Source organism: Stegodyphus dumicola, chromosome 2 (assembly GCF_044657685.1).
Source record: "Stegodyphus dumicola isolate Sdum_Otavi_A_Nest chromosome 2, ASM4465768v1".
NCBI lineage: Eukaryota > Metazoa > Arthropoda > Arachnida > Araneae > Eresidae > Stegodyphus > Stegodyphus dumicola.
In genome coordinates this window covers 102,250,476-102,273,028 of record NC_140769.1, presented here as the reverse complement: position 1 = coordinate 102,273,028, position 22,553 = coordinate 102,250,476, and the positions used below count along the sequence as shown (strand labels likewise).

The 22,553-nt window shown below is 36.7% G+C and overlaps 1 protein-coding gene across 1 annotated transcript in view; it reads right to left on the bottom strand.

The window, feature by feature from the left end:
* LOC118205639 (neprilysin-2-like) overlaps window positions 1-22,553 on the bottom strand; it is a 161,792-nt gene that overhangs the window by 98,260 nt on the left and 40,979 nt on the right. The window contains exons 6-7 of the mRNA XM_085810971.1: window positions 10,598-11,094; window positions 1,613-1,822 (exon numbers count right to left, since the gene is read on the bottom strand). Coding sequence (XP_085667097.1) covers window positions 1,613-1,822; window positions 10,598-11,094 — 707 coding nt within the window. The remainder of the gene's footprint in view (window positions 1-1,612; window positions 1,823-10,597; window positions 11,095-22,553) is intronic.

Sequence of the window (22,553 nt, the reverse complement as noted above, 5' to 3'; positions counted from 1 at the left end):
TATTTGAATGATGGAGTTAGTTCTCGTTAAATTTTGTAATCAGTTTTATTGCTGTTCGATGACACTCACAAGACTAGCAGGTTATCAGAGTTGAAATTTTCAACGAGCTGTTTTATACGCAATACATAAATAAAAATTAATCATAAATAATTAACATGAGTTGGATCTAAACTCTAAATATTAAGTCTGAAAGCAAACGTTTAACCTCCAAAATTGTGAACTATTTTCTGCTTGCGGATAAACACGATAGAGCAAAGGCTAAATCTGCGTAACAATGTGGTATTCGGTTTTGTCTGCCGAGGATAGCTGTCGTTTTGCTGACACTGAAAATGTATCTCAAAGTTGTTGAACTACGAGACGTTTTTGACAACCAAGCTGATGACGTTATGAGGTTAACAAGACTGTTGAATTTCTCGCCAGCCATGCTGATAATAAAGGATATTACATGGAAGTGCACAGAAGTCTAATTTTTTGCCGATCTGAACAGGATGGAACTGATTGGCTTGATACTAATGGTACAGAACGTAAACTACCAAACTGAAAAGCCAGCTGAAATAAATTATCGAGAGTTTATAAACCAGAACTCTAGAATCATTTATGCACATGTGATAGGTATACTAGTTGAATAAAAACAAAGTTACGCACTATTGATTAAAGCTAATTGAAAAAAAGAAAGAAAAAAGAACTTTATCGTCAGTATAACAGAGCTAGTAACGTCTGTAAAAGTATAATCTCTCAAGCGAATTCAGACTTGGAAACAGCCATTAGAATGAGGTGGTGTCTTCCTCAAACTGAATTTGAACGTGGAGAGAGGTTACTCTACCGATTTCGTGGGACATTAGAGCTATTGCAAAATGCGAAGCCTGAAATATAAGATTAGCCATCCTCCACAATTTGCAGTCGTAAACAATCGAAATCGAAAAAGAGATGCATTCAAGGTAACTACTGGAACTCGGAGAATCTAAACACGTCAAATTACCAGCCCAATCCATTCATAGATTAACACACTTTTATACAATCATGTCCATTATTAGCACGGATGGAGGCTTTTCCTGAAGTTCTGCGTATGCATGTAAAATTACTGTCGATCTTTCGCAATGCACTGTATACTATACCATCCAATATTCGAAAGGTTTTTATATATTAGGAGAGTTACTTTTATTTCTTTATTTATTTACTTTTTTAGAAGGGACTTTAATGCATTATTTAAACTCTAAGTACATATGCTGGGGGGTTACTTGCATTTTAAAGAATCAATAAATCATTTAGAAAGTGACAACTTAAAGAGCTTGTTATCATAGCCATATCTAAACTTTCTAATTTATTCAAACTTTCATAAATTATTAAAGGTTTCTGTATTATTAAAATACAGAAAATATTTAATATCTGCTTCTAAATTCATATGGTACATACTGTTATTGAACATAGAATAAAATTTTAATTACACGCGAAACTTTGATAAGTTACCACTAGTATTCATTCTCATATGAAAACAAATTAAAAATTGTACATTCAGTATGAAGGAATTTGAAATTTGCATGTAATATTAACAAAGTAATCAAATATTAAAAACAAAAACGATAGGATTTGAGGTAAAAATAAAAATAATTACTTTAGCAAGGTATGTTTCAAAATCGAGAACTTCTCTTAGTTCTTTACTCAAAAGAGAAGATTGTCCGAGAATATAATTTTCTAATTTCTCATCATCGTATATCAATATATAAGCAGCTTTTAGCATCAGTTGGAAGTAAGCATATTTCACGTCATCTAATAATCCACTTATCAGATGTTCACGAGCTATTCCTAATGACGGTTGATCCAACTAAAAGGAAAATAAAAATAAAAGAATCGGAAAGGATTCAGGTTTTAACGTTCACCCAAAAGAGCTCAGTTTAATATGCTTTATCAGTAGGCATCATCAATAGACATGGCCAAGGTAGAATATTTTATTATAATCAAACTAAAATCAGTTCTGTATTACATAAAATAAAAAAAAATTATAATTTTTAAAGCAGATTCTAAGGTGTTATAAGGTTTGCTATTGTTTGACGTCAGTGACTCCTAACTAGCAACTATTCCCTTTGTGACTTCTTTTGTACCACTTGTGTAGTAGGTGACGTCAACTTTGTTTGCCTACTGACCTTTGCAAATGCTTTCAAATGACGTTATTACTGTTTATTTTAAAATGGAAATCATGTTACTTCTTCCAAGGCAAAACCTTCAATTAGTTTTTCAGTTTAACTTTTAAAGTTAAGCATACGAGTGATATCTGGGTAAGCGAAACTTAGTCTTATTTACATTACACATAAAGATACTACAGATAGTATACATTCCATCCCTGGTAACAAAATTTCTGGTTGATTATATAAATTGCATTATAGCTCAGATAAAGTAATAAATTTGATAAGATTTTATTGTGAAATAGGATTAATCATACTTTATTCATGATACATTAGACCTATACCCTATACATGATACATTCTTTCCCTGGAAAACCAGTGAAAGATATGTGTTCTGTGTTAAGTAACATAATAGGAAAATCTCAGGGAGTCAAGTATTTTAAAATTTGTCATTTTGCTTTTGAAAAGTGTATATGAGTGTCACAAAAATTTAAATTGCAATATTCAGTTTGCTTCATAGGTTCCTCAAATATAGTCTTTGAAATTATGGGCAGAAAAAAAAAAACATTATATCTGTATTCAAATTGGGATTTGTATTTCGTATTCAAAATGTGATTTTCACGGGTTAAGGTGGTATTACTGATCTGCTATGATGAGAGTTTTAAGGAGATTATATCATAAAGTTTTTATACTGAGGAAGGGTTACGGTTAAGGCATTGAAATGTGATCTAACGTGGTTACCCCTAACAATGAATTTCTTTCGTTGGTTTAATAGATACAATATGTTGAGTAAATTTATAGTCCGCATTTTTCAAGCTTTAGTTCTTAATAAAATGCATTAGGAAGTGAAAGAAAATTAACATTATGATTGTGTTAGTAAATTAAAATAAACTGACATTATAAAAGAAGTTGTAAATCAATAATGTAAGATATATGTTTGGAAACAATACACTTGTAAAGTTTATTTCCTTAGAAAGATCGATAGAATACATAGAAAGATTCGTCGTATTTTTCAGTTAGGCGTTTCGTTTAAAGCTAAGGTTTCAAAATAAAATTTTGTGTAGCATGGTAAACAAATCAATTTAAATTTCTTACTATGAACCTAAATCCCTTTTTTAAAGATTAAAACGGCATTTTTAATATGTGTGATTAAATTCAAACATTTACTTTATAACAACATTACAACTTACGGTATTTAAGCCGACATTCAGAGAATTTTCACATTTGATTGGTTATCTCCAGAACGGAGTAACGGATTTTAATGAAATTTGGGGTGGGAATAAATCACAATGCACACGTTATTGTATGTAAGGCTCGTCAGCGCAAGAAGGGTGTAAGACACAATTACAAGGTCAAATAAGAATAACGTTATAGCGGGTATAGTTCTCTCTGCTAAGTATACAGCTTTCGCAATGTGCCTTAATAGTGGAAATGGAGTAGTTTATTAGTCTCTGCCGCAGTTTGTCCCAGTTTTTCAACAACGCTGGTTTCATTTGGCAGGGTTCTATGAAGGGGAGGAGAAGTTGCAGCTGCACTTCGGAAGGCTTCCCAGATAGGTTCTATAGGATATGGGTCTAGAGATCTCGCTGACCAATTTATTTGGTTGATATCGTCAATTTCCAGATCATCCACCAAATTTGTCTTCAGTGAATGAGCATTGTCATCATAAAAATGAATTGAAGATCAATTGCACCTCAGGGAAAAAAAAAAAAAAAAAAAGAGCTCTGAAATCACTTTTCTATACATCGCAACAGTCGTTGAGCCTCTGACAAAGATATGAAGCACTGTATCGGTATTCATCTGCATTCTTCAGTGATGGAATTCTTCAGTGATGGTAGGTCCAAGTCAATGTTCTCTACCTCATACTCTAAGAATAAACTCCACCCCAAACGTCGCAAGTAGACAAATAACATGGCTGATCTAAGGCCATGGTCTTTTTCCCTGATATTTCTACAAGAGGAATCTCGCAATTTGAGATCTATGTGTATGTGGGTAGAAGGTGGATTCAGAGCATTACCTATTCACATGCACCATTACAATAAGTCTGCACCTGAGAAGACCCAGACTAGAACAAGATGTGACACCGTACATCAGATTCGCAATCAATGATAGCCATATGAGGAAGTGCGTAACCCAAATAATGGATATTCTAACATTGACGGGTCTAAACCTTGCAACACAGAGCGATCCCACTCAAATCAATATGCAAAGAAAGGCCCAATGATTATTGTTTGAATTTCTAGTTGAAATCGGTTGCAGCAAATAATGAAAGCATTTCAAATTACACCCAAACTCCATATAAATGGTGCGAAGCACCTAAGCATACCAGCAAGTCAACGAATCAACATGATTAAATCACAGATGCTTTAAAAAATCGAAAGTGCAGAACAATAACCAAAGTGTGTAAAAGAACTCAGTATATGGATTTTATCTGCCAGCAATGAATGGCTAGGTATAAAGAACATGCAGTTAAATACTCCACCAGCCAAAGTAGATTTAAACATATCGCAAGATAACCGGTGACACCCCCAGCGGTGACAGAGCTTGTGATATCGGTTGCACCAGATAATAGCGGCACCTCGGCACCAGAATGGTACCGTGGGTCCCAGGAAGGTGTTGCTAACCTAGATAGCTAGTGTAAGGTGCCTATACCTACTTACTCAGGGTAAATAATAAGTGGTCCCTGCATTTATACCTTACTTCATGCTAAATGAGTTTTGAGCATGGGTGGCCAGCAGGACGCAAACATCAAAAGTTCTTGCAAATACACAACATTTTTACTTCTGTATTTACGTTTTTAGGGAAAGAATTGGCTCTTATTATTTTTATAGATAATATAGCTCGTCCACATAAGGCTGAACTGCTGGTTGAGTTTGTGAAAAGGGAGAATTATGAACCGAATGGATTGGCAGTCAGACCTCCAGACCTACATGCTGTGTATTAAATCTGGAAAAATCTTGGAAAGGTACTTGTAACTCATCTTCCAACTCCCAGAATCTTCTAGGGCCTAAAGGAGTGCGGCCGACTGTCACAGGGTCTCATAAACTGCCTCAATTCTAATATGAAGTCGCTTTGTATGAGCTATACGACTGTTAGAGAGTACTTTACCCCTATCTTACTTTTCATCCTTTGTGTATTACATCTGGAACACTCTTAGAAAGGTAATTGTAACTCATCTTCCAACTTCCAGAATCTTCTAGGACCTAAAGGAGTGCGGCCGATTGTCACAGGGTCTCATAAACTGTCTCAATTCTAATATGAAGTGACTTGTATGAGCTATATGACTGTTAGAGAGTACTTTAACCCTATCTTACTTTTCATCCTTTGATTTAGACCTTCATGAGCAGATGAGCCCTTCATGCACAATCATGCGCAGTTACCATTACTGTCTTTGCCACATTTTTGTATTTTTCCAATTTATGTCCATGAGAATTTCATTAAAATTTGTCCATTAATTCTCGTGGTAATCGATCGAATGTGAAAATTCTCTCAATTCTGAACGCCAGTGTAATCGCCAACAATTAATAGAAAAATCTTTGTTACAAGAATATATCGAATTTAGGTTCTGTGAAAGCGAATTTTGTTTTGAATTTTGCTATTTGCAGCAAATAATGTTTAATGGTCCAAATAGCTGTGAATAAGTTTTAGCACTTTTAGTTTGTACTTAATCGATTCAATGAATGATTTATTTTAAATAATGGACCAATTTTTTGAAACGCTTATAGTTATTTTTTTATACTTCAACAGAATAACAGAGATTAAAGAAAGGCAACAATTGACCGTCAACCTTTAGTATCCAGCTTTGAGAAGCTAGAAGTTTGAGTTGTAACTTAAGTTATATCCTCCAGATACCTGCATTTAACACTGTGCTTGAGTAAAGGTTTTTACTGATATTCGCATAAGCTCCCTAAAATTCTTTGAGAAATCCAGATTGCATTACAATCACTTTTGTGCGTAGTAACGAAAAATATTTGTATTCCTGACATTTTACTCACAATTTTAAGTTACATTACTTTTGTTAGAAGTTACCAAATCACAGTATTTATGACAATTTGAAAGCTTAATTTATATAATTTACTTCTGCACTCTAAGAAAGGCATGATATTAATAAATTCCTCAAGAAATTAAGAAATCGTACAATAATAATAATTAATCATTTAAATAATCATAAAAATTGAATTCATGGGACAAATTCTGTGGAATTGTTAAGTAGGTATTTGCTGCAACATATTTAGAAAACATTTTTCACAATCTTATTATCCGATAAGTAAAATATAGGTATATGTGGTTAACAAACCCTTGAAATGTAAATACTGTTATAAAGGATATTTTTGTTTTTTATTCGATTTAATATTTAAAATTATACAAACTGCAAGGTGCAGCTATAGGAACGACGCGCGCTCCAAGCGGCACGTTTTTAGGAGGGCAGCACTTTTTCTGCGAGTTATAATGTTATAATTATTGTAGACAATATTATAATTATTGTAGAGTTACAATTATTGTAGACTGGTGAGATAGAAAGAAAAAGCTGTTCGTAAATCGATAATCAGTTCGCAAGGTGATAACTGACTTGCGAAATTGAACTGAGGAGGGAAATTTTTTTAATTTGACAGCGTATTTGAAAAAACCATAACGAGATTTCAAAAACTTCACATTTTTGTTATACCTTTCTCTCTTTATCAAACTTTTTGAAGGAAAAACACGAAATTCAACTTAACATTAGTAAGAAAGAATTCTTGGTTAAAAAATACTTCAGAGATTTATTTCTTTTCTAACTAAGGAAAATAAAAAAGTAGAAATTAATCCGTTTCTACTTCTTTATTGTTCTAACATATAGTCTTTAAACTTCAATTCCAAATATTTTAAACACTACTGGTAATTTTTCTCACATTTGCTGCAATTGCTTCTAATTATGACAGAAGTATTCTTTTGCATAAAAGTCGATTAAGAAGACCCAAGACCAACAAATGAGTACCTTCCCTTTAAGAAATGTTCCAATATTGACTAAACAGCAAATGGAATAAAGAAACAAGTTCCTTTATCGACGATTTCACTAGCCGATAAGAAGCACCGTAAGTTTTCAGAAAACAAAAATTACGTTTAAAAAATTAGCACATTTTTATGTCTGTTTTAACTTTTTCTTGAAAATCGTTTTAAATAATTACATTATTATAATACATTATACACTTTGCAGCTTCTTGGCGGGTGAAGAGCGGGATACCAATTTCAGAAACTGCTGCGAGCAGCAAAATCTCTGATTGTGCCAATGTCAAAATTATTTCTCGTTGACATCCATTTCAAATTCTGATGTTTCAAATTGTGAGACTTTCTTGCAAGCTGTTGCCATTTTAACGCTTAAAAGCTACTGCTCCAAAGCCAAATTTATTTAAAAAAAGATAATTTGTTGTTTAAATCAAAAATACTTCTAAAAATTATTCATTATCATAATTAAAATTTGCCTTTTTGTATGATTTAAAAAATTCATAGCTTTGGGATCAGTATTAAAAAACTGTTACTTAACTTTTGAAGAACTTGTATTTGTGATTTAAATGTTTTCAGCAATTAAATCAATTATTTACTATTTATCTTAGTAAATATCTAGTATTACCATGAAAGTTAAGATACTGAATGCAGGTGTACCATAATAACCAGAATCAAGAGGCGAAAAATACTGTAATTTTATCTTTTCCTGGGTATTTTTATATGGCAAACTGAAATAAAATTATTTTCATAAACTTTAGTAATCACTAGAATGATACGCTTTTTAACCTTTTGACAGTCATCAACGAGCTCAGCTCACATTCCAGTTATGCACCGGTGGGAGCACAAACAAACACAGCTCGAATTACAGAGATACGACTGACAGATATGACACGTATTGAGGAGAAAGATTTACTTCATCTCGTAACTGTCGTAACTGCCTAAGGGTTAATTCTGATTATACTATTATTTTATTAATATTCTGTGGAGCTCATTGCATGTATATTGCTAAAATATTACGTTTTTGGAAACTGGTATATGATTTAAAAAAAGTAATGCTGAAAGCAAAGGTATAAAAATTCTAAAATGCCTATAATTATGATTCAAGCCTTATTCAAGAATAAACTAATTCCACGAAGTTATATTTTATTAATTTCAAATAGTAGTTGCCCTCACAAGCCTCTGACGATATCTGAAATTTTCACGTAATACCCCCATGTCCATAAATTAAGGATAATGCAAAATCAGGCAAAGGAAGAGTTAGAAGCAAAACAAATTTGACTTATTTGTAAAGCTTATTTTTTAAACAAAAGGTAAAGAGCAAAAAAAGATGCTATATGTTTGATATTATTAAAACAATTAGCGATTTTTTCTCCCTGGAGCAAATTACAAAAAAAAAACCTATTTACAAAAGAACCAATATTACATGGTTGGTATGATTGTTAATACATTGTATGTCTCCCAGACGATGCAATACAGTCCGTACAACGCCTAGGCATGCTGAGTATCAAATTATCGATCTGATCTTGGGGGATATTACACTACTCAAAAAGCAATGCTCTCCTAAATTCCGGTAGACATGTAGGAGGAGGTTGACGGGCTGCAACTCGTCGGCCAAGCATGTCCCACATGTGTTCTACTGGATTCAAGTCCGGTGAGAATGCTGGCCAGTCCATACGGGTGATATCCTCCGATTGAAGGCATTCCCTACGATGCTTGTACGGTGAGGACGGGCGTTGTCATCCATAAACGCAAATTGTCCGCTCATGGCGCCCCGAAACAAACGTACATGTTGTTCCAGAATGACGTCCCGATAGATTTGGCTTGTCATGGTTTCAATTTGATCATGCAGGTCAGTTCTGGAACCCAGAATAATTCCACCCCAAACGAGCACTCCTGCACCACCGTAACGGTGTCGTTCAATGATGTTTTCTTGGTGGTAACGGAGCTCTCCATATGAACGTTCGGCGAGAATCAGACTGCAAGCTAAACCTGGACTCGTCGGAAAACATCACACAAGCCCACTGTTGCGGTGTCCACAATGTATGCTCTCTACTCCAGGCTAACCGCAGGCGACAGTGAGTTGCAGTAAGTGGAACGCATCTGACAGGTCTACGAGCACATAGACCAATCTGCCCTAAGCGTCTGTACACGATCTGCCTTGAAATTGTCGTACCAGAGGCTGAAGAGACCTGACGAGACAGGTCTGAGGCTGTGCTCCGCCTGTTTCTTTTGGCAGTAACTGCCAAATACCGGTCCTCATTCGGCGTTATAACTCTGGGGCGACCTGTGCTGTAACGTCTACTCACATTACCATCATCTTGGAATCGTTGACAAAGCCTGGAGATGATACTCTGGGAAATTCCAAGTTCGTCTAATACTTCCAGTTGGGTACGCCCACATTCCAGACGACCGATAATTCTACCACTTAAAAAATCATCCAAATGCCTCCTTTGTGTCATAACTATTCGGTTATTGCACTGAAATGTTTATAAAGCGCCTGCGAACAATTTTACTTCTTTGCCTGTATTCCTTATATATCACTCTCTTACACTGTCGTCATTGTGACGTACCATCGGTGTCATCTGGTTACTTCCGGAAATTTGCATATGATTCTTGAAGGTGTGTGTAGTTATTTTACGGGTAATATATTTATTTTAGAGTTCGATTTCCGCGTGACTCCGAATTATCCTTAATTTATGGACATGAGTGTAGTTGCAAGATTAAATTTACCAGTTTTGGCAATTAAGTGCGGAGGACTCTTTGACAAGGAAGGACCCTCAACAGCTCAACCAGGCAAATCGCCTACTCCTGGTAATGAAGCTTCATTTTCTGTTATGCAAGCATTCAGGTAGGTTGAAGGATCACAAGCTGGCAGTTAACTAAAATCGTGGACGTAACCCGTAAACTACGCTGAAATGAATCCCGGACTTTCTTCAATTTCTTTTTGCGAAATTCGAGGCAGTCTAGGACATGTTACTCTATCCAGGTATCCATTGTCTTGAAACTGCAGAAACCACTGTCGAATGTTCGCAGACTCCAGAATCCAGAATACCATTTTCGGCAGTTTTACCATTTCGAGTGTAAAATTACAACTGAATGTTCACCAATGGCAACGCATCCACAGACACTGCTAACAACTTTTGAAAGCTTAGAAACCTATTCTTCCAAATGATGAATGGCTCATTTCGTAAAGATGCTTGATTACGAAACAGAACTTCGAATTTGTCTCATTCTTTTTCAAGAATTCTGCATTTCAGCGCCTATTTCTTAATCTACAGATTTTTTTTTAAGAAGCTGTTTTTAGAATTCGCTTTAATTATTGCATACAATCTCGTAAATAATTCAAATTAAATTTTATTAATTCTTTTCGACACAAAACTGTTTAACACAATTAAATTTAGTTCTAAATCATGCTTTCTTAGTAAAAGAACTTGTTCTGAGCGAAATGAACGATAAAATTATCAAGTACATCTTGTTAAGGCATGCATACGTACCTCTAGGTAATGAGATTCACCGTCTTTGGTCACAGACAAACTCATAAAGATATTATGATTGAAGCCCTTCTTGCGCATTTTGATGAGAGTATCCATCCAATCAAAAGAAGTCGGATCCCAGCTCTTTTTTCGTGTAGGCAGCAAACCTTTAAAATCTTTCCAACCCTTCCTTGGTGGTTCGCGATCCGGTTGATCGGTGCTTCCAATCTCAGCCAGCTTATCTTTAAAATCTTTCAAACCCCCCCTGCGTAATTCGCGATCCGGTTGATCGGTGCTTCCAATCTCAGCCAGCTTATCTTTAAAATCTTTCAAACCCCCCCTGCGTAATTCGCGATCTGCCCGCTCGCTGCTTTCTTCTACAGCTAGCCTAAGATCCTTCAAACCGTCCGTTAGTGGTTCGCGATCTGTCTGGTCGACGTTTTCTTCCACAGTCGGCCAACCTCCAAATTCCTTCAAAACCTTCTTCAGTGGTTCGCTATCCACCTGTTCGATGCTTTCTAGAAAAATGAAGAAATGTTATGTGAGCACAGACTAGAAGTTCAAAAGAAAAATGTGCAAGTCTAATGTTAAGACGTTTCATTAACCTAATCAGAAGCAGCAAGTCTCTCGTAGGCGCTTATTTTCCTTTACCCTCTCATAAATGATATACAAAATATAAGCAGTTATTTCTACTGTTTCATGTACGTAACGCTTTACTATGTTAAATGCTCCAAGAGATTACTACTATTCTAATTAAAGGAGTCAAAGAACCAAAATGTCAGACCCACACCATAATTAAACTGAAAGAATTATATTAAATTTCATAGAAGAGCTACCCAAAACTGGTGAATGGATTCAGTTCATTGTAACCTCTAGATACGTGAAATTCGAGATACGAGGAAAGTATGAGCGAAAAATTCGTCTCTAAATACAAGCATTCACTCGAGTTATGAGCAAGGAGCCAAGCAGTGGGTATGAGTGTCGCGTTTACTGATCTGGCTCGAGACGAGGAATCTCCTCGTCAGATCACTCAGTGTTCTTTGATCTACGTATTTATGCGATTGTGAGTTGATTGTTTTTTACATTTAAGGTGAAAATAATTATTTCACGATACCTCCCAAGAAGATTGTTGCCTCAGATAGTGCTGAAAGAAAACGAAGGAAACGATGACCGTTGAAATTAAGAATGAAATTATAGATAAATATAAGCGTGATTAAGGTGTGAGAGTGAAGGAATCGGCAAAGACTTACGGTCGTTCGAAATCGACGATCTGCACTACTCTGAAGAAGAAGGTAGAAATTAAGAAACTTGATGTGGCCAAAGGAGTTACCGTTATTTCCAAGCACCGTCGCAAACTCCTAGAAGCTGTTGCTGTGAATTAACGAGAAGCAGTTAAAAGGCGATTCGGTCTCGGAAGCTGTCATTTGTGCTAAGCCTAAGAAACTGTACTTGGATCTTCTCGGAAAAACACGAAGTGTATCGACTGAAGATGAGATGGGAATGAGACTTTTGGATGTGTGGAACGGATTAACTGGATTTCCACTATTTTCAGTGGCGAAGTATGTTTCTAGATACGAGAAATTCGCTATACGAACTTAGTGCTGGAACCAATTAAACTCGTAGCTCGAGGTTCCACTGTAATCCAAAATGGATGTTTACGTCAAAAGCTTATTTTGTTCCGAAAGTTCATTTTAATTGACCTCAGATTTAAAATGCTCTTCATATTTGAAGATAAAAACTTAACTTGCAAAAATGGTTAGCAGAAACTGAGGTACTGCGATTATTTAAGAAACTTATGATTCCTTGCTAGCTTATCATAACAACAGTTAATATTCTAAGTTTGTACGAAAGTTTCGATCCAAAGTTGATATTTGTCAGTGTATTAAACAGTGATTTTTCCTTCCCTGGCTTATATGAAGAATTATTTGATTACTCTTTTACGAAAAGGCGCTCGAGTTAGTGCTTAAAAAAATAATTTATTTATTAAATTCTTAATTTTGATTTAATCCATGTCAATTCTGTTTAATTAAGTATTATAATTTGGGAAGACGTTGGCATCTCTAGATTTGATTTAATAAGTAAATGCTAAAATAATGAAATTTAGCAATTTAATTTAATTTAATTTTTTTAGTTTGAACATTGCAAAGCTATTTTCTATATTTCATTTTGAAATCATAACTGTAGTTTACAACAAATTAAGTCAAACATATTGTTGCGTGCGTACGGGTTCGTTATGAAATGAATGTAGAAGTCCGATGAAAAATGAACAAAAATTTATTATTATCACAACAAAAATGCTTAAATTTTCTCAAATTATCATGCAGTATTACAATATCTCACAGTAGTTATCTTTTAACTACTCAAATGTCCAATAGAACGTAATTCAAAACAGCTAAGGAACGTTAATCCGCGAATTCGCTACAATCAACAACAGTAGTTTTCTAAACAACAACAAACAAAGCAACTACTACAAACTGAGATGTTTTCCTCCTTTTATAAGATTTTAAAATCACGCGCTAGAATTTTCCAGTACTTTCTCGAAATCAAAAAAAGATATTTATTTATTTAACGCACGCGCTCTTGTATTTTTAATTTTTCCGGCTTAGCTTTCTTTTAATATTCGCCACGCGCTGCACTGCGCGAAAAATAAAACCATTTAATTTATAATTGAACTAACATTAGCTTTTTAAATACCAAATTCGTAACACTGCCCCCTTCCCAAGGACTGCACGTCCCGGGCAGTACAATCCCTGGACAGGAAGCTAAACTTACAACTGTGGCATAAATGCAACTGAGGCATAAACATTACATTACAATATCAAACAATATAAACAATAAATGCAATAACTAACTTAAACAAATCAAATGCTATCAAATACTAAATACAAAACAAATACTAAATACAAATCAAATACTAAATACAAATCAAATACTAAATGAAAATCAAATACTAAATACAAATCAAATCAAATACCCATTTATAAACAAAAAGGACCATGGTCTGATACTATTTACAATTATTTACATTACGTACTATGGCCATAGTAATGAGCTAACCTGTCGTAATGAACGACTTTAGGTTTAGAGTCGAAGACTTACGAATCCGAACCACGACGTCATTCAGTCTTTTTAGGACTGTATACGGGCCATCCCAAGGTGACTGTAATTTCGGACAAAGTCCTTTCCGTCGAGTCGGATTCCACAACCACACCTTGTCTCCTTCGTGGAACTGATGTTCAGTAGCTCTTGTGTCGTAGCGGGTCTTCATCTTCTCCGTCGCCAAGTTGACTCGCTCTCGTGCAAAGTTGTGCATTACTTCAAACCGGGCCTGGAGATCTTGAATATATTCCTCAGGCGATGAAGGAGCATCCGGAGGGCGGCCAAACAATAGATCACAAGGCAGACGAAGGTCACGACCGAAGAGCATCTGTGATGGAGAATAGCCGGTAGTCTCGTGGACAGCACTGCGGTAAGCCAGTAAAAAGAGTGGTAATTTCTTGTCCCAGTCCTGTTGGTTTCTGGAAACCACTAATAAGAGGTTATTAAGGATGGTTCGATTGAACCTCTCTACCATGCCGTCCGACTGGGGATGCAATGGCGTCGTTTGAGTTTTGTCAATGCCGAGTAGTTTGCATAGTTCTTTGATTACTGTCGAGGCAAAATTCCTTCCCTGATCGGAATGTAACTGAAGAGGCACTCCGAACCTGGAAATCCAGTGCTGTATCATTACCTCAGTTACTGTGACAGCCTCTTGACTCTTGATCAGGAATAGGATAAGCTTCAGGCCACTTGGTGAAGTAATCAATGACAACGAGTATGTATTTGTTGCCATCAGCAGTTCGTGGCAGAGGTCCCAGGATGTCAAAGGCGATACGTTCAAAAGGCGCCCCTACGTTGTAACGTTGCAGCTTGCCTCGGCTGCGTCTCCTCGGTCCTTTCCGACCTGCACAGGCATCGCAAGATCGGCACCACTTTTGCACGTCATCCTTTGCATTATTCCAGTAAAAGCGCTCACGAACTCTCTGCAAGGTCTTCATTATTCCAAAGTGACCTCCAGTAGGGGTTCTATGTAACTCTTTAAGGACATCAGGAATGCGGGATCTTGGAAGTATAAGTTGCCATCGGAACGTCTTCCCATCATCCGATTCGAATTTCCGGTATAAGACGCCGTTTCGAATGTGAAGTGAATCCCAGAGTGCCCAATATTGTTTGGTTGTAGGACTACAGATAGAAATGTCCTGCCAGGTAGGTTTTCTGTTTGATGACTCCATTAAATCAATTATGGATTTAATGTCGCGGTCTTCCAGCTGGTCTTTCCTGACTTCATCATCACTCCACGGTTCTCGATCAGCCGATGTTGATGTTGTAATTTGTCTTGCGACCGGAGTCAGCAGCTCGTATTTCGCTTCCACCCTGGAACAATATCGGCAGCTTTCTTGGCAAGGTCTTCTAGACAGGGCGTCGGCGTTTCCGTGTGATGATCCCTTACGATGACGGATAGTGATGTCATATTCTTGGAGTCTCTGTATCCACCTGGCTATTTGACCCTCAGGATTCTTGAAATTTAAAAGCCAGGTTAATGATGCATGATCGGTGCGGAGCAGGAATTTTCTGCCGTATAGATAGTGATGGAACTGTTCTACAGCTTTGACTATGGCTAGCAACTCTTTCCTGGTGACACAATAATTCCTCTCCGGTTTAGACAGGCACTTGCTCCAGTATGCCACTACACGTTCTTGGCCGTCTATTTCTTGGGACAAAACAGCACCAACACTTTCATTACTCGCGTCGGTGTCGAGAATAAATGGTCGGTCAAGCTGAGGATACGTCAGGATTGGAGCAGATGTTAAAGCCTCCTTTAAGTTGTTAAATGCATCCTCGCATTCTTTTGTCCACAAGAACTTCTGGTTGCTCTCTGTCAGCTTGTGTAGGGGTCTTGCGATGGAAGAAAAGTCCTTCACGAATTTCCTATAGTAGGTGCAAAGCCCTAGGAAGCTTCTCAGCTTCTCAGCTGATGGACATTTTCGGGACGTTTCCAGGATTTAACGGCTGATACCTTTTCAGGATCCGTGCGCACACCTTCTGCAGAGGTGACATGTCCCAGGTAAGTCACTTCCTTTCGGAACAATTTGCATTTAGCGGGACTCAGCTTCAGATTGGCTTCTTTCAGTTTCTGAAGCACCTTCCTAAGATTTTCTAAATGTTCTTCAAAACTCTTTCCGACGATGATGATGTCGTCCAGGTATATGAGGCAGGCTTCGTAGGAAAGGCCTTTCAAAACAGTTTCCATAAGACGTTCGAATGTTGCCGGCCATTACACAGTCCAAACGGCATCACCTTGAATTGCCAAAGCCCTTGTCCCGTAGTAAATGCCGTCTTTTCTCGGTCTTCAGGCTGTATTTCTACCTGCCAATACCCACTCTTTAAATCAAGTGTTGAGAACCACTTGCTTCCAGAAAGAGTGTCTAGAATGTCGTCAATTCTAGGAAGAGGGTAACTGTCTTTCTTCGTAACCTCATTCAACCGGCGATAGTCGACGCAAAATCTTGTTGAGCCGTCTTTCTTTCTGACTAGGACGATGGGAGATGCCCATGGACTTACTGAAGGCTCGATGACATCGCCTTCTTCCATATCTTTTAACAGTGTTCGCACCTCTTCCTGTTTAGCAAACGGTAGACGTCTTGGATGTTGCTTGATCGGGGGATGATCACCGGTATCTATTCTATGTTGTATCAAACTAGTTCGACCCACGTCAGAATACGAGCGGGAGAAAACATCTTGAAGATCTTTAACGACGCGATCGGCAGCATTCTTCTCTTCATCGTTTAATTGCGCATTCTGAAGTAACTCTGATGTAATGCTTTCTGGAGACACGGATTCTTGGATGTTACTCTTTCTTTCAACGGTGGTTACTGGAGTACATGTTGCAACCACTTCACCTTTCTTAATAACTCTCGCCTTCTCAGTTACATTGGCGACTCTCACCGGGATAACCGTTCTGGATAGGTCGACGAGTGTTGAGGCTACTAGTACTCCTTTTGGGATATTACAGTTATTAGGATATTCTATGATGCCGTAGCGGAAATTTCTGTTTTCGGCTATGGATCCAGGAAGTAAAATTTCTGTTCTTGCCGGTATTGTGATATTGTCTTGTGCTATGATTTTATGGACAGATTTAACTTCATCATTGACTCCAAATAACGCTATGTCCTCAGATGTAGAATGCAATTCGTTATTTTTAAAGTCCAAGGAAAAATTGTATTTCCTTAGAAAGTCCAATCCGAGTATGCAAGAATCAGTGATCTCTGCTACATATGCCGTGTGATGGTAAGCGGCACTTCCAAACGTGATGTTAGCATTTACTTTTCCATCGATGTTGATCTTCTCACCGGACACAGTCTGTAGGGTAACGCAGGGCGGCGTCCAGATAAGTTTGCTTCCCAGTTGTTGAGCCAAATCTTTTCGGATGATGGTAACGTTGGCTCCTGTATCTATCGTCATATTGCAGGGAACTCCATTAATATGTCCTATTATGAAACGTCCATTACTGCCGCCTCTCACTGCAGAAATCTGAAGCGCTTTAAACTGGGGCTTTTCATGATCTGGCAACCTCCGCCCCGCGAGATGGCCACTAATTAGTTTCCCTGCTGTTTGTTAGGAGCGGTCTTAGCATCCGTGCCCTGGGGTGTTCTGCAGTTTCGTCGTATGTGTCCTTCAGCACCGCAGTTCCAGCACTTTACGGTCGGTTTCTTGTCACCAATATTCTGTCTCAAGGCGTTCAGTTGTCTAGTTAAATCGTCTAGACGAGCAATGACTTGATCCCCTGGCTCCTGGACTTGAGCAGCTCTGACTGGATGGCGGTCTCGACGGGTGGCTTGCTGGGCTGCCTCAAATTTCATGGCATACACTAAAGCGCTTTTCAGATCTTTAACATCCGCCATTCGCAGTGCTTTCTGTATTACAGGGTCCCGGATGCCATCGATGAAATATTGCAGGGACAGGATTTCCCTTGTTTCTGTCGGGCACTCCGAAAAGGCGTGATGTGACAGCCTTTCAACATCCGTGGCGAGCTCCTGAAGCGTTTCGGTGAGCTTCTGTTGACGAGATTTTAATTGGAGCCTGCTGTAGTCTTTTAAACATTTCTCGCCGAAGCGCAGCTCCAAAGCGCCGGATAGAGCTTCGAAATCTAGCCTTTGATTTTCGGGAAGCGTCTGCAGGATATCCGCTGCGTCTGCTCTCAGAGAAGCGGCGAGATGACAGGCCTTAGCTTGGGAATCCCATCCATTCGCATCCGCAACGATAGAAAATTGTGTCCTATACACCTGCCAGGAGGTCTTCCCATCATATGTAGATAGTTTCAGAACGGAACGAGCAGGCATTGATAAAAATTTGAAACCTTCAGAATTGTTTCCTACCGTCGCTATGCACTTCTTTAGGCTGTCAACTTCTTTGGCGACGGCAGCAGAAACCCTATCATCAATTTGTTGTTCGACGGCAGAAACTCTTTCTTCAATTTGTTGTTGGAAGGCCGAAACTCTTCCTTCGACTCGTTGCTCCACAGCCGACACTCTATCTTCTATTTCATCTTTGACAGAAGAAACCTTTTCTTCAATTTGCCCGACTTTATTTTCGACAGCTCCTATTCTGTCTTCCATAGCCTCAAATTTACTTTCTATTACGCAGGTTATTTCTCTTTTCATTTCGACTTGACCTGCTTCAATCTTTTCTTGTACAGCTTTTATGTCTTCTTTAAATGTTACTTGACCAGCTTCCAACTTTTCGTGAACGGCTTCCATTTCCTTTTTAACGGATCTCATCTCTCCTTTAACGGAATCTTGGCCCAATTTCATTTCTTCCTTAACGGATTCCTTGCCCAATTTCATTTCTTCCTTAACGGATTCCTGGCCCAATTTCATTTCTTCCTTAACGGAGTTGACGGCCCCTTCCATCTTTTCTTGGAAAGCAGCAAATGCAGTCATCATTTGCCTGAATTGTTCTTCCATCGCTCTTGTTATTGGCATTCAAATCCTACCGCTGCCACCAAAAATTGTTGCGTGCGTACGGGTTCGTTATGAAATGAATGCAGAAGTCCGATGAAAAATGAACAAAAATTTATTATTATCACAACAAAAATGCTTAAATTTTCTCAAATTATCATGCAGTATTACAATATCTCACAGTAGTTATCTTTTAACTACTCAAATGTCCAACAGAACGTAATTCAAAACAGCTAAGGAACGCTAATCCGCGAATTCGCTACAATCAACAACAGTAGTTTTCTAAACAACAACAAACTAAGCAACTACTACAAACTGAGATGTTTTCCTCCTTTTATAAGATTTTAAAATCACGCGCTAGAATTTTCCAGTACTTTCTCGAAATCAAAAAGAGATATTTATTTATTTAACGCACGCACTCTTGTATTTTTAATTTTTCCGGCTTAGCTTTCTTTTAATATTCGTCACGCGCTGCACTGCGCGAGAAATAAAACATTTTAATTTATAATTGAACTAACATTAGCTTTTTAAATACCAAATTCGTAACAATATTTTGGTAAATTTGTGAAATAATTTAATTGTCGGTCTGCTCAGCATAAGTAAACAGCATAAATTTCGAGCATTGCATATTAATAGCTTTCTTTCAAAAGAGTAAATCGTACATTAATAAGTAATTAAATTGGTCTTTAAATATTTCATATTTCGAAAAAATATTCAAACATTGTAGATCATACATACTCATTACAGATTATACTGTATAATACAGCAATTTACAGATCTTCGAACTGTGGTTCACGTAACCCCTAATGTAAGATAGAAAGATTGCTGAAACTTATATTTTATAAATCGGTAGTCCTCAAACTTTCGTAAAGATTGTCTCTAGAGTACGAGAGTAACTTTAAGGAACAACCTCTAAAAGGAAGAATTTTTTCCTTTTCTTTTAAACTTTGCAGGAAACTAAAAAATTATTTCTTGCTGTAAATTTCTTCTGGCTGTTGTCCATATTAATACGATGACTTTCTTAGTAAGGTATATGTGTAAAAATAGTTTTTCGTTCATGAAGCGCCTAATAGTATATAGATTCGAAAATAGGCCTAATTTGTAGCTGTGCCTCCGCTTAAAAATTTCCGCTGGGAAAAAAGCATAAGAAAAAATTATTTCAAGACATTCAAGAACATCTTTTCATAGGAAAAACACAACGGTTTACAATTTCCTGTATATTTCATTTTGTTTCTTCCCATTAGCCATGCAAAATTATGCTGATTTAAATAACGGGAGAATCAATATCTGAAAAACAGTTGTATCAACCTTTCAGAATGTTTCCTTATTCAACCTGAAATCTGACGATATTTAAAATTAATTTGGTGAATATTATGGCACCTTTTAAAAAATAAAAAACCGTAAATATGCGAGAGAAAATATCATTTGTTTATTTTCCAGAAGGCCATCATTCACGCCAATTGTTGCTATTAAGCTTCTTTATCCTAAGTTTATAACAGTTATTTTTAAGTTTGTCACACTTTTCTATCTCTTCTATTAGATTTCCTGAATAGCGCGCGCGCGTTTGCCCTTGGGCTACGTGTTTCTAAGCTGTTACTACGCTCGGCCGTATTGCGTGCCCTAGATAGGTTCGCTAGCTAATTTAATATTAGGGGTCAACTAGTTAGAAATTGTGTTAGCTTCGGCTAAATCGCTTTAGTTAGTCATAAGCTAAGTTCTTATTTCTTACATTTTTAAGCCCAAGTAGAGATTTTGTTGTACGTTCTGAGAAAGGGACCGTCTGTGCATCTTTATCGTGAGCAATATGGAGTAATTAACCCTTCTTGAGTTTTAGGTTTCTGTTTTTGGACTTGAGCAATTATTCGCTTAGTATGTTCACTAGGTTCCTCCACACTTAGTTAATAGATAAAATGAAGAATCCCTACAAGCAATCAAGTAACTGATCATTTTAAGGACTGACAAGCCTTTCTTCTTTGCCTTTTGTGGTACCATGTGGTAGCACCTCAGAATCATTTAAATTTTTATATGCTTGCGCCAGATATTGGATCTAAAACTGATGCTTTTAGACACATTGTAAAATTTTGGAAATATTGTTTTCTAATAATATTTCCAAAATTTTGATATTCGATATATTTTGAATTCGCTCTGATAAACGCACACGTAATCCAGATATATTGTATTCTCATTATGCACATGATTTGTTATCCTCTCCTTCAGAGATATTGTTGCGTGCGTACGGGTTCGTTACGAAATGAATGCACAAGTCCGATGAAAAATGAACAAAAATTTGTTATTATCACAAGAAATATGCATAAATTTCCTCAAATTATCGTGCAGTATTATAATATCTCACAGTAGTTATCTTTTAATTACTCAAATGTTCAATAGAACTTAATTCCAAAACAGCTAAAGAAAGCTAATCCGCGAATTCGCTACAATCAACAAGAGCAGTTTTCTAAACAACAACAAACTAAGCAACTACTACGAACTGAAAGGTTTTTCCTCCTTTTATAAGATTTTTAAATCGCGTGCGAGAATTTTCTGGTACTTTCTCGAAATCAAAAAGACATATTTATTTATTTAATGGTAAATGCACGTGCTCTTGTATTTTCTATTTTTCCGGCTTAGCTTTCTTTTAATATTCGTCACGCGCTGCACTGCGCGGGAAATAAAACCATTAAATTTATAACTGAACTAACATTAGCTTTTTAAAAACCAAATTCGTAACAATATGATGCCTTTGTTTAATATTTGCAAAAAGAAACATTCGTTCGTCATACTAAAAGTTTCTCGAAAAGATAATTATTTCGGTAAAATTCCACCCACATTATTCTTTCATTTGAGGACTGATTTTCGTAATCTGAAATTTGATCTTCGTTAATCCTGATTTTTTCCTTTCTACCAAATTTACCTTTCGAGTGTTTGGTGAAAGTCAATCTACAATCTTCTGTCATATAGTTTTTCCAATCAATGTGTTTTCACTTATATTTAACTGTGTGCATTGCATCCCCTGGTGAAAGTTAGTTCTTGATCTTATCGATGTATGAAACGCAAAGTAGTAAGAAGAGAAATTCTGGAACCATAAACTAATTATCAGCATGAAGATCCTTTTTTTCCTCTGCAGCTTTTCGCATTGTATCTTCAAATTTTTGTTTCCCAATAGATAATTTCATTTGGTGACCAGTGATACATTTCCGCTCAGTATGCAAAATTCGTGGTACTGAATAAGAGGCTACTACTTCCTCAATTCATGGTAAGTTAAATATGGTTAAAATTTTAGAAAGAAAAGATATGAAAGTTACTAAAGAATGAACGATAATTATGCAGAGACTGCTGCTTGTTTTTCATTTCCCGGAACGTTCAAAATGGTCAACATTTTACAGGAGAAAATATAACGCAAGAGAAATACCATGCTTTTTAAAGTGAGCTTGAAAATCAAATTACGCATAGTACACATCTTCAAAAATTCCTACTTCACTTCAGGTTGATTATAAGTTAAAAATGGTAAATATTTTAAAATAAAATATACAGTGAAGCGATAATATTGTTATGAATTTTCTAAATATATAAAAGGTTATAATCAAATTATATATAAAATTGTATTATCTTTTGTATAATGTAACATGAAATTCCTCTAGAGAGGAAACTCTGCCGGAAAAATAAGATTACAGGACAAGTCTGTTTAACATTAAAGTAAATGGCTATTTCGTCAAATTGGCGAGATATCGCCGAGCTGGCAATGGTTTTTGCCAACTTAACTAATTTTTTTATTGCCACATTTGACGAGATATCGCCAAAAGTCACCAAACTTGGCGATCATTTGGCAACATTTTGGTCCGGTCCCTGTATAATTGTAATCGGTACTATAATTGAATAAATGTAATTGTTCCCTATATGTAATTGTAACCGTAATTGTAACCCTTCTATGTAACTTATATTTAACCGTATATGCCTTCCAGTAGTTTACAGAAATAGAAGGC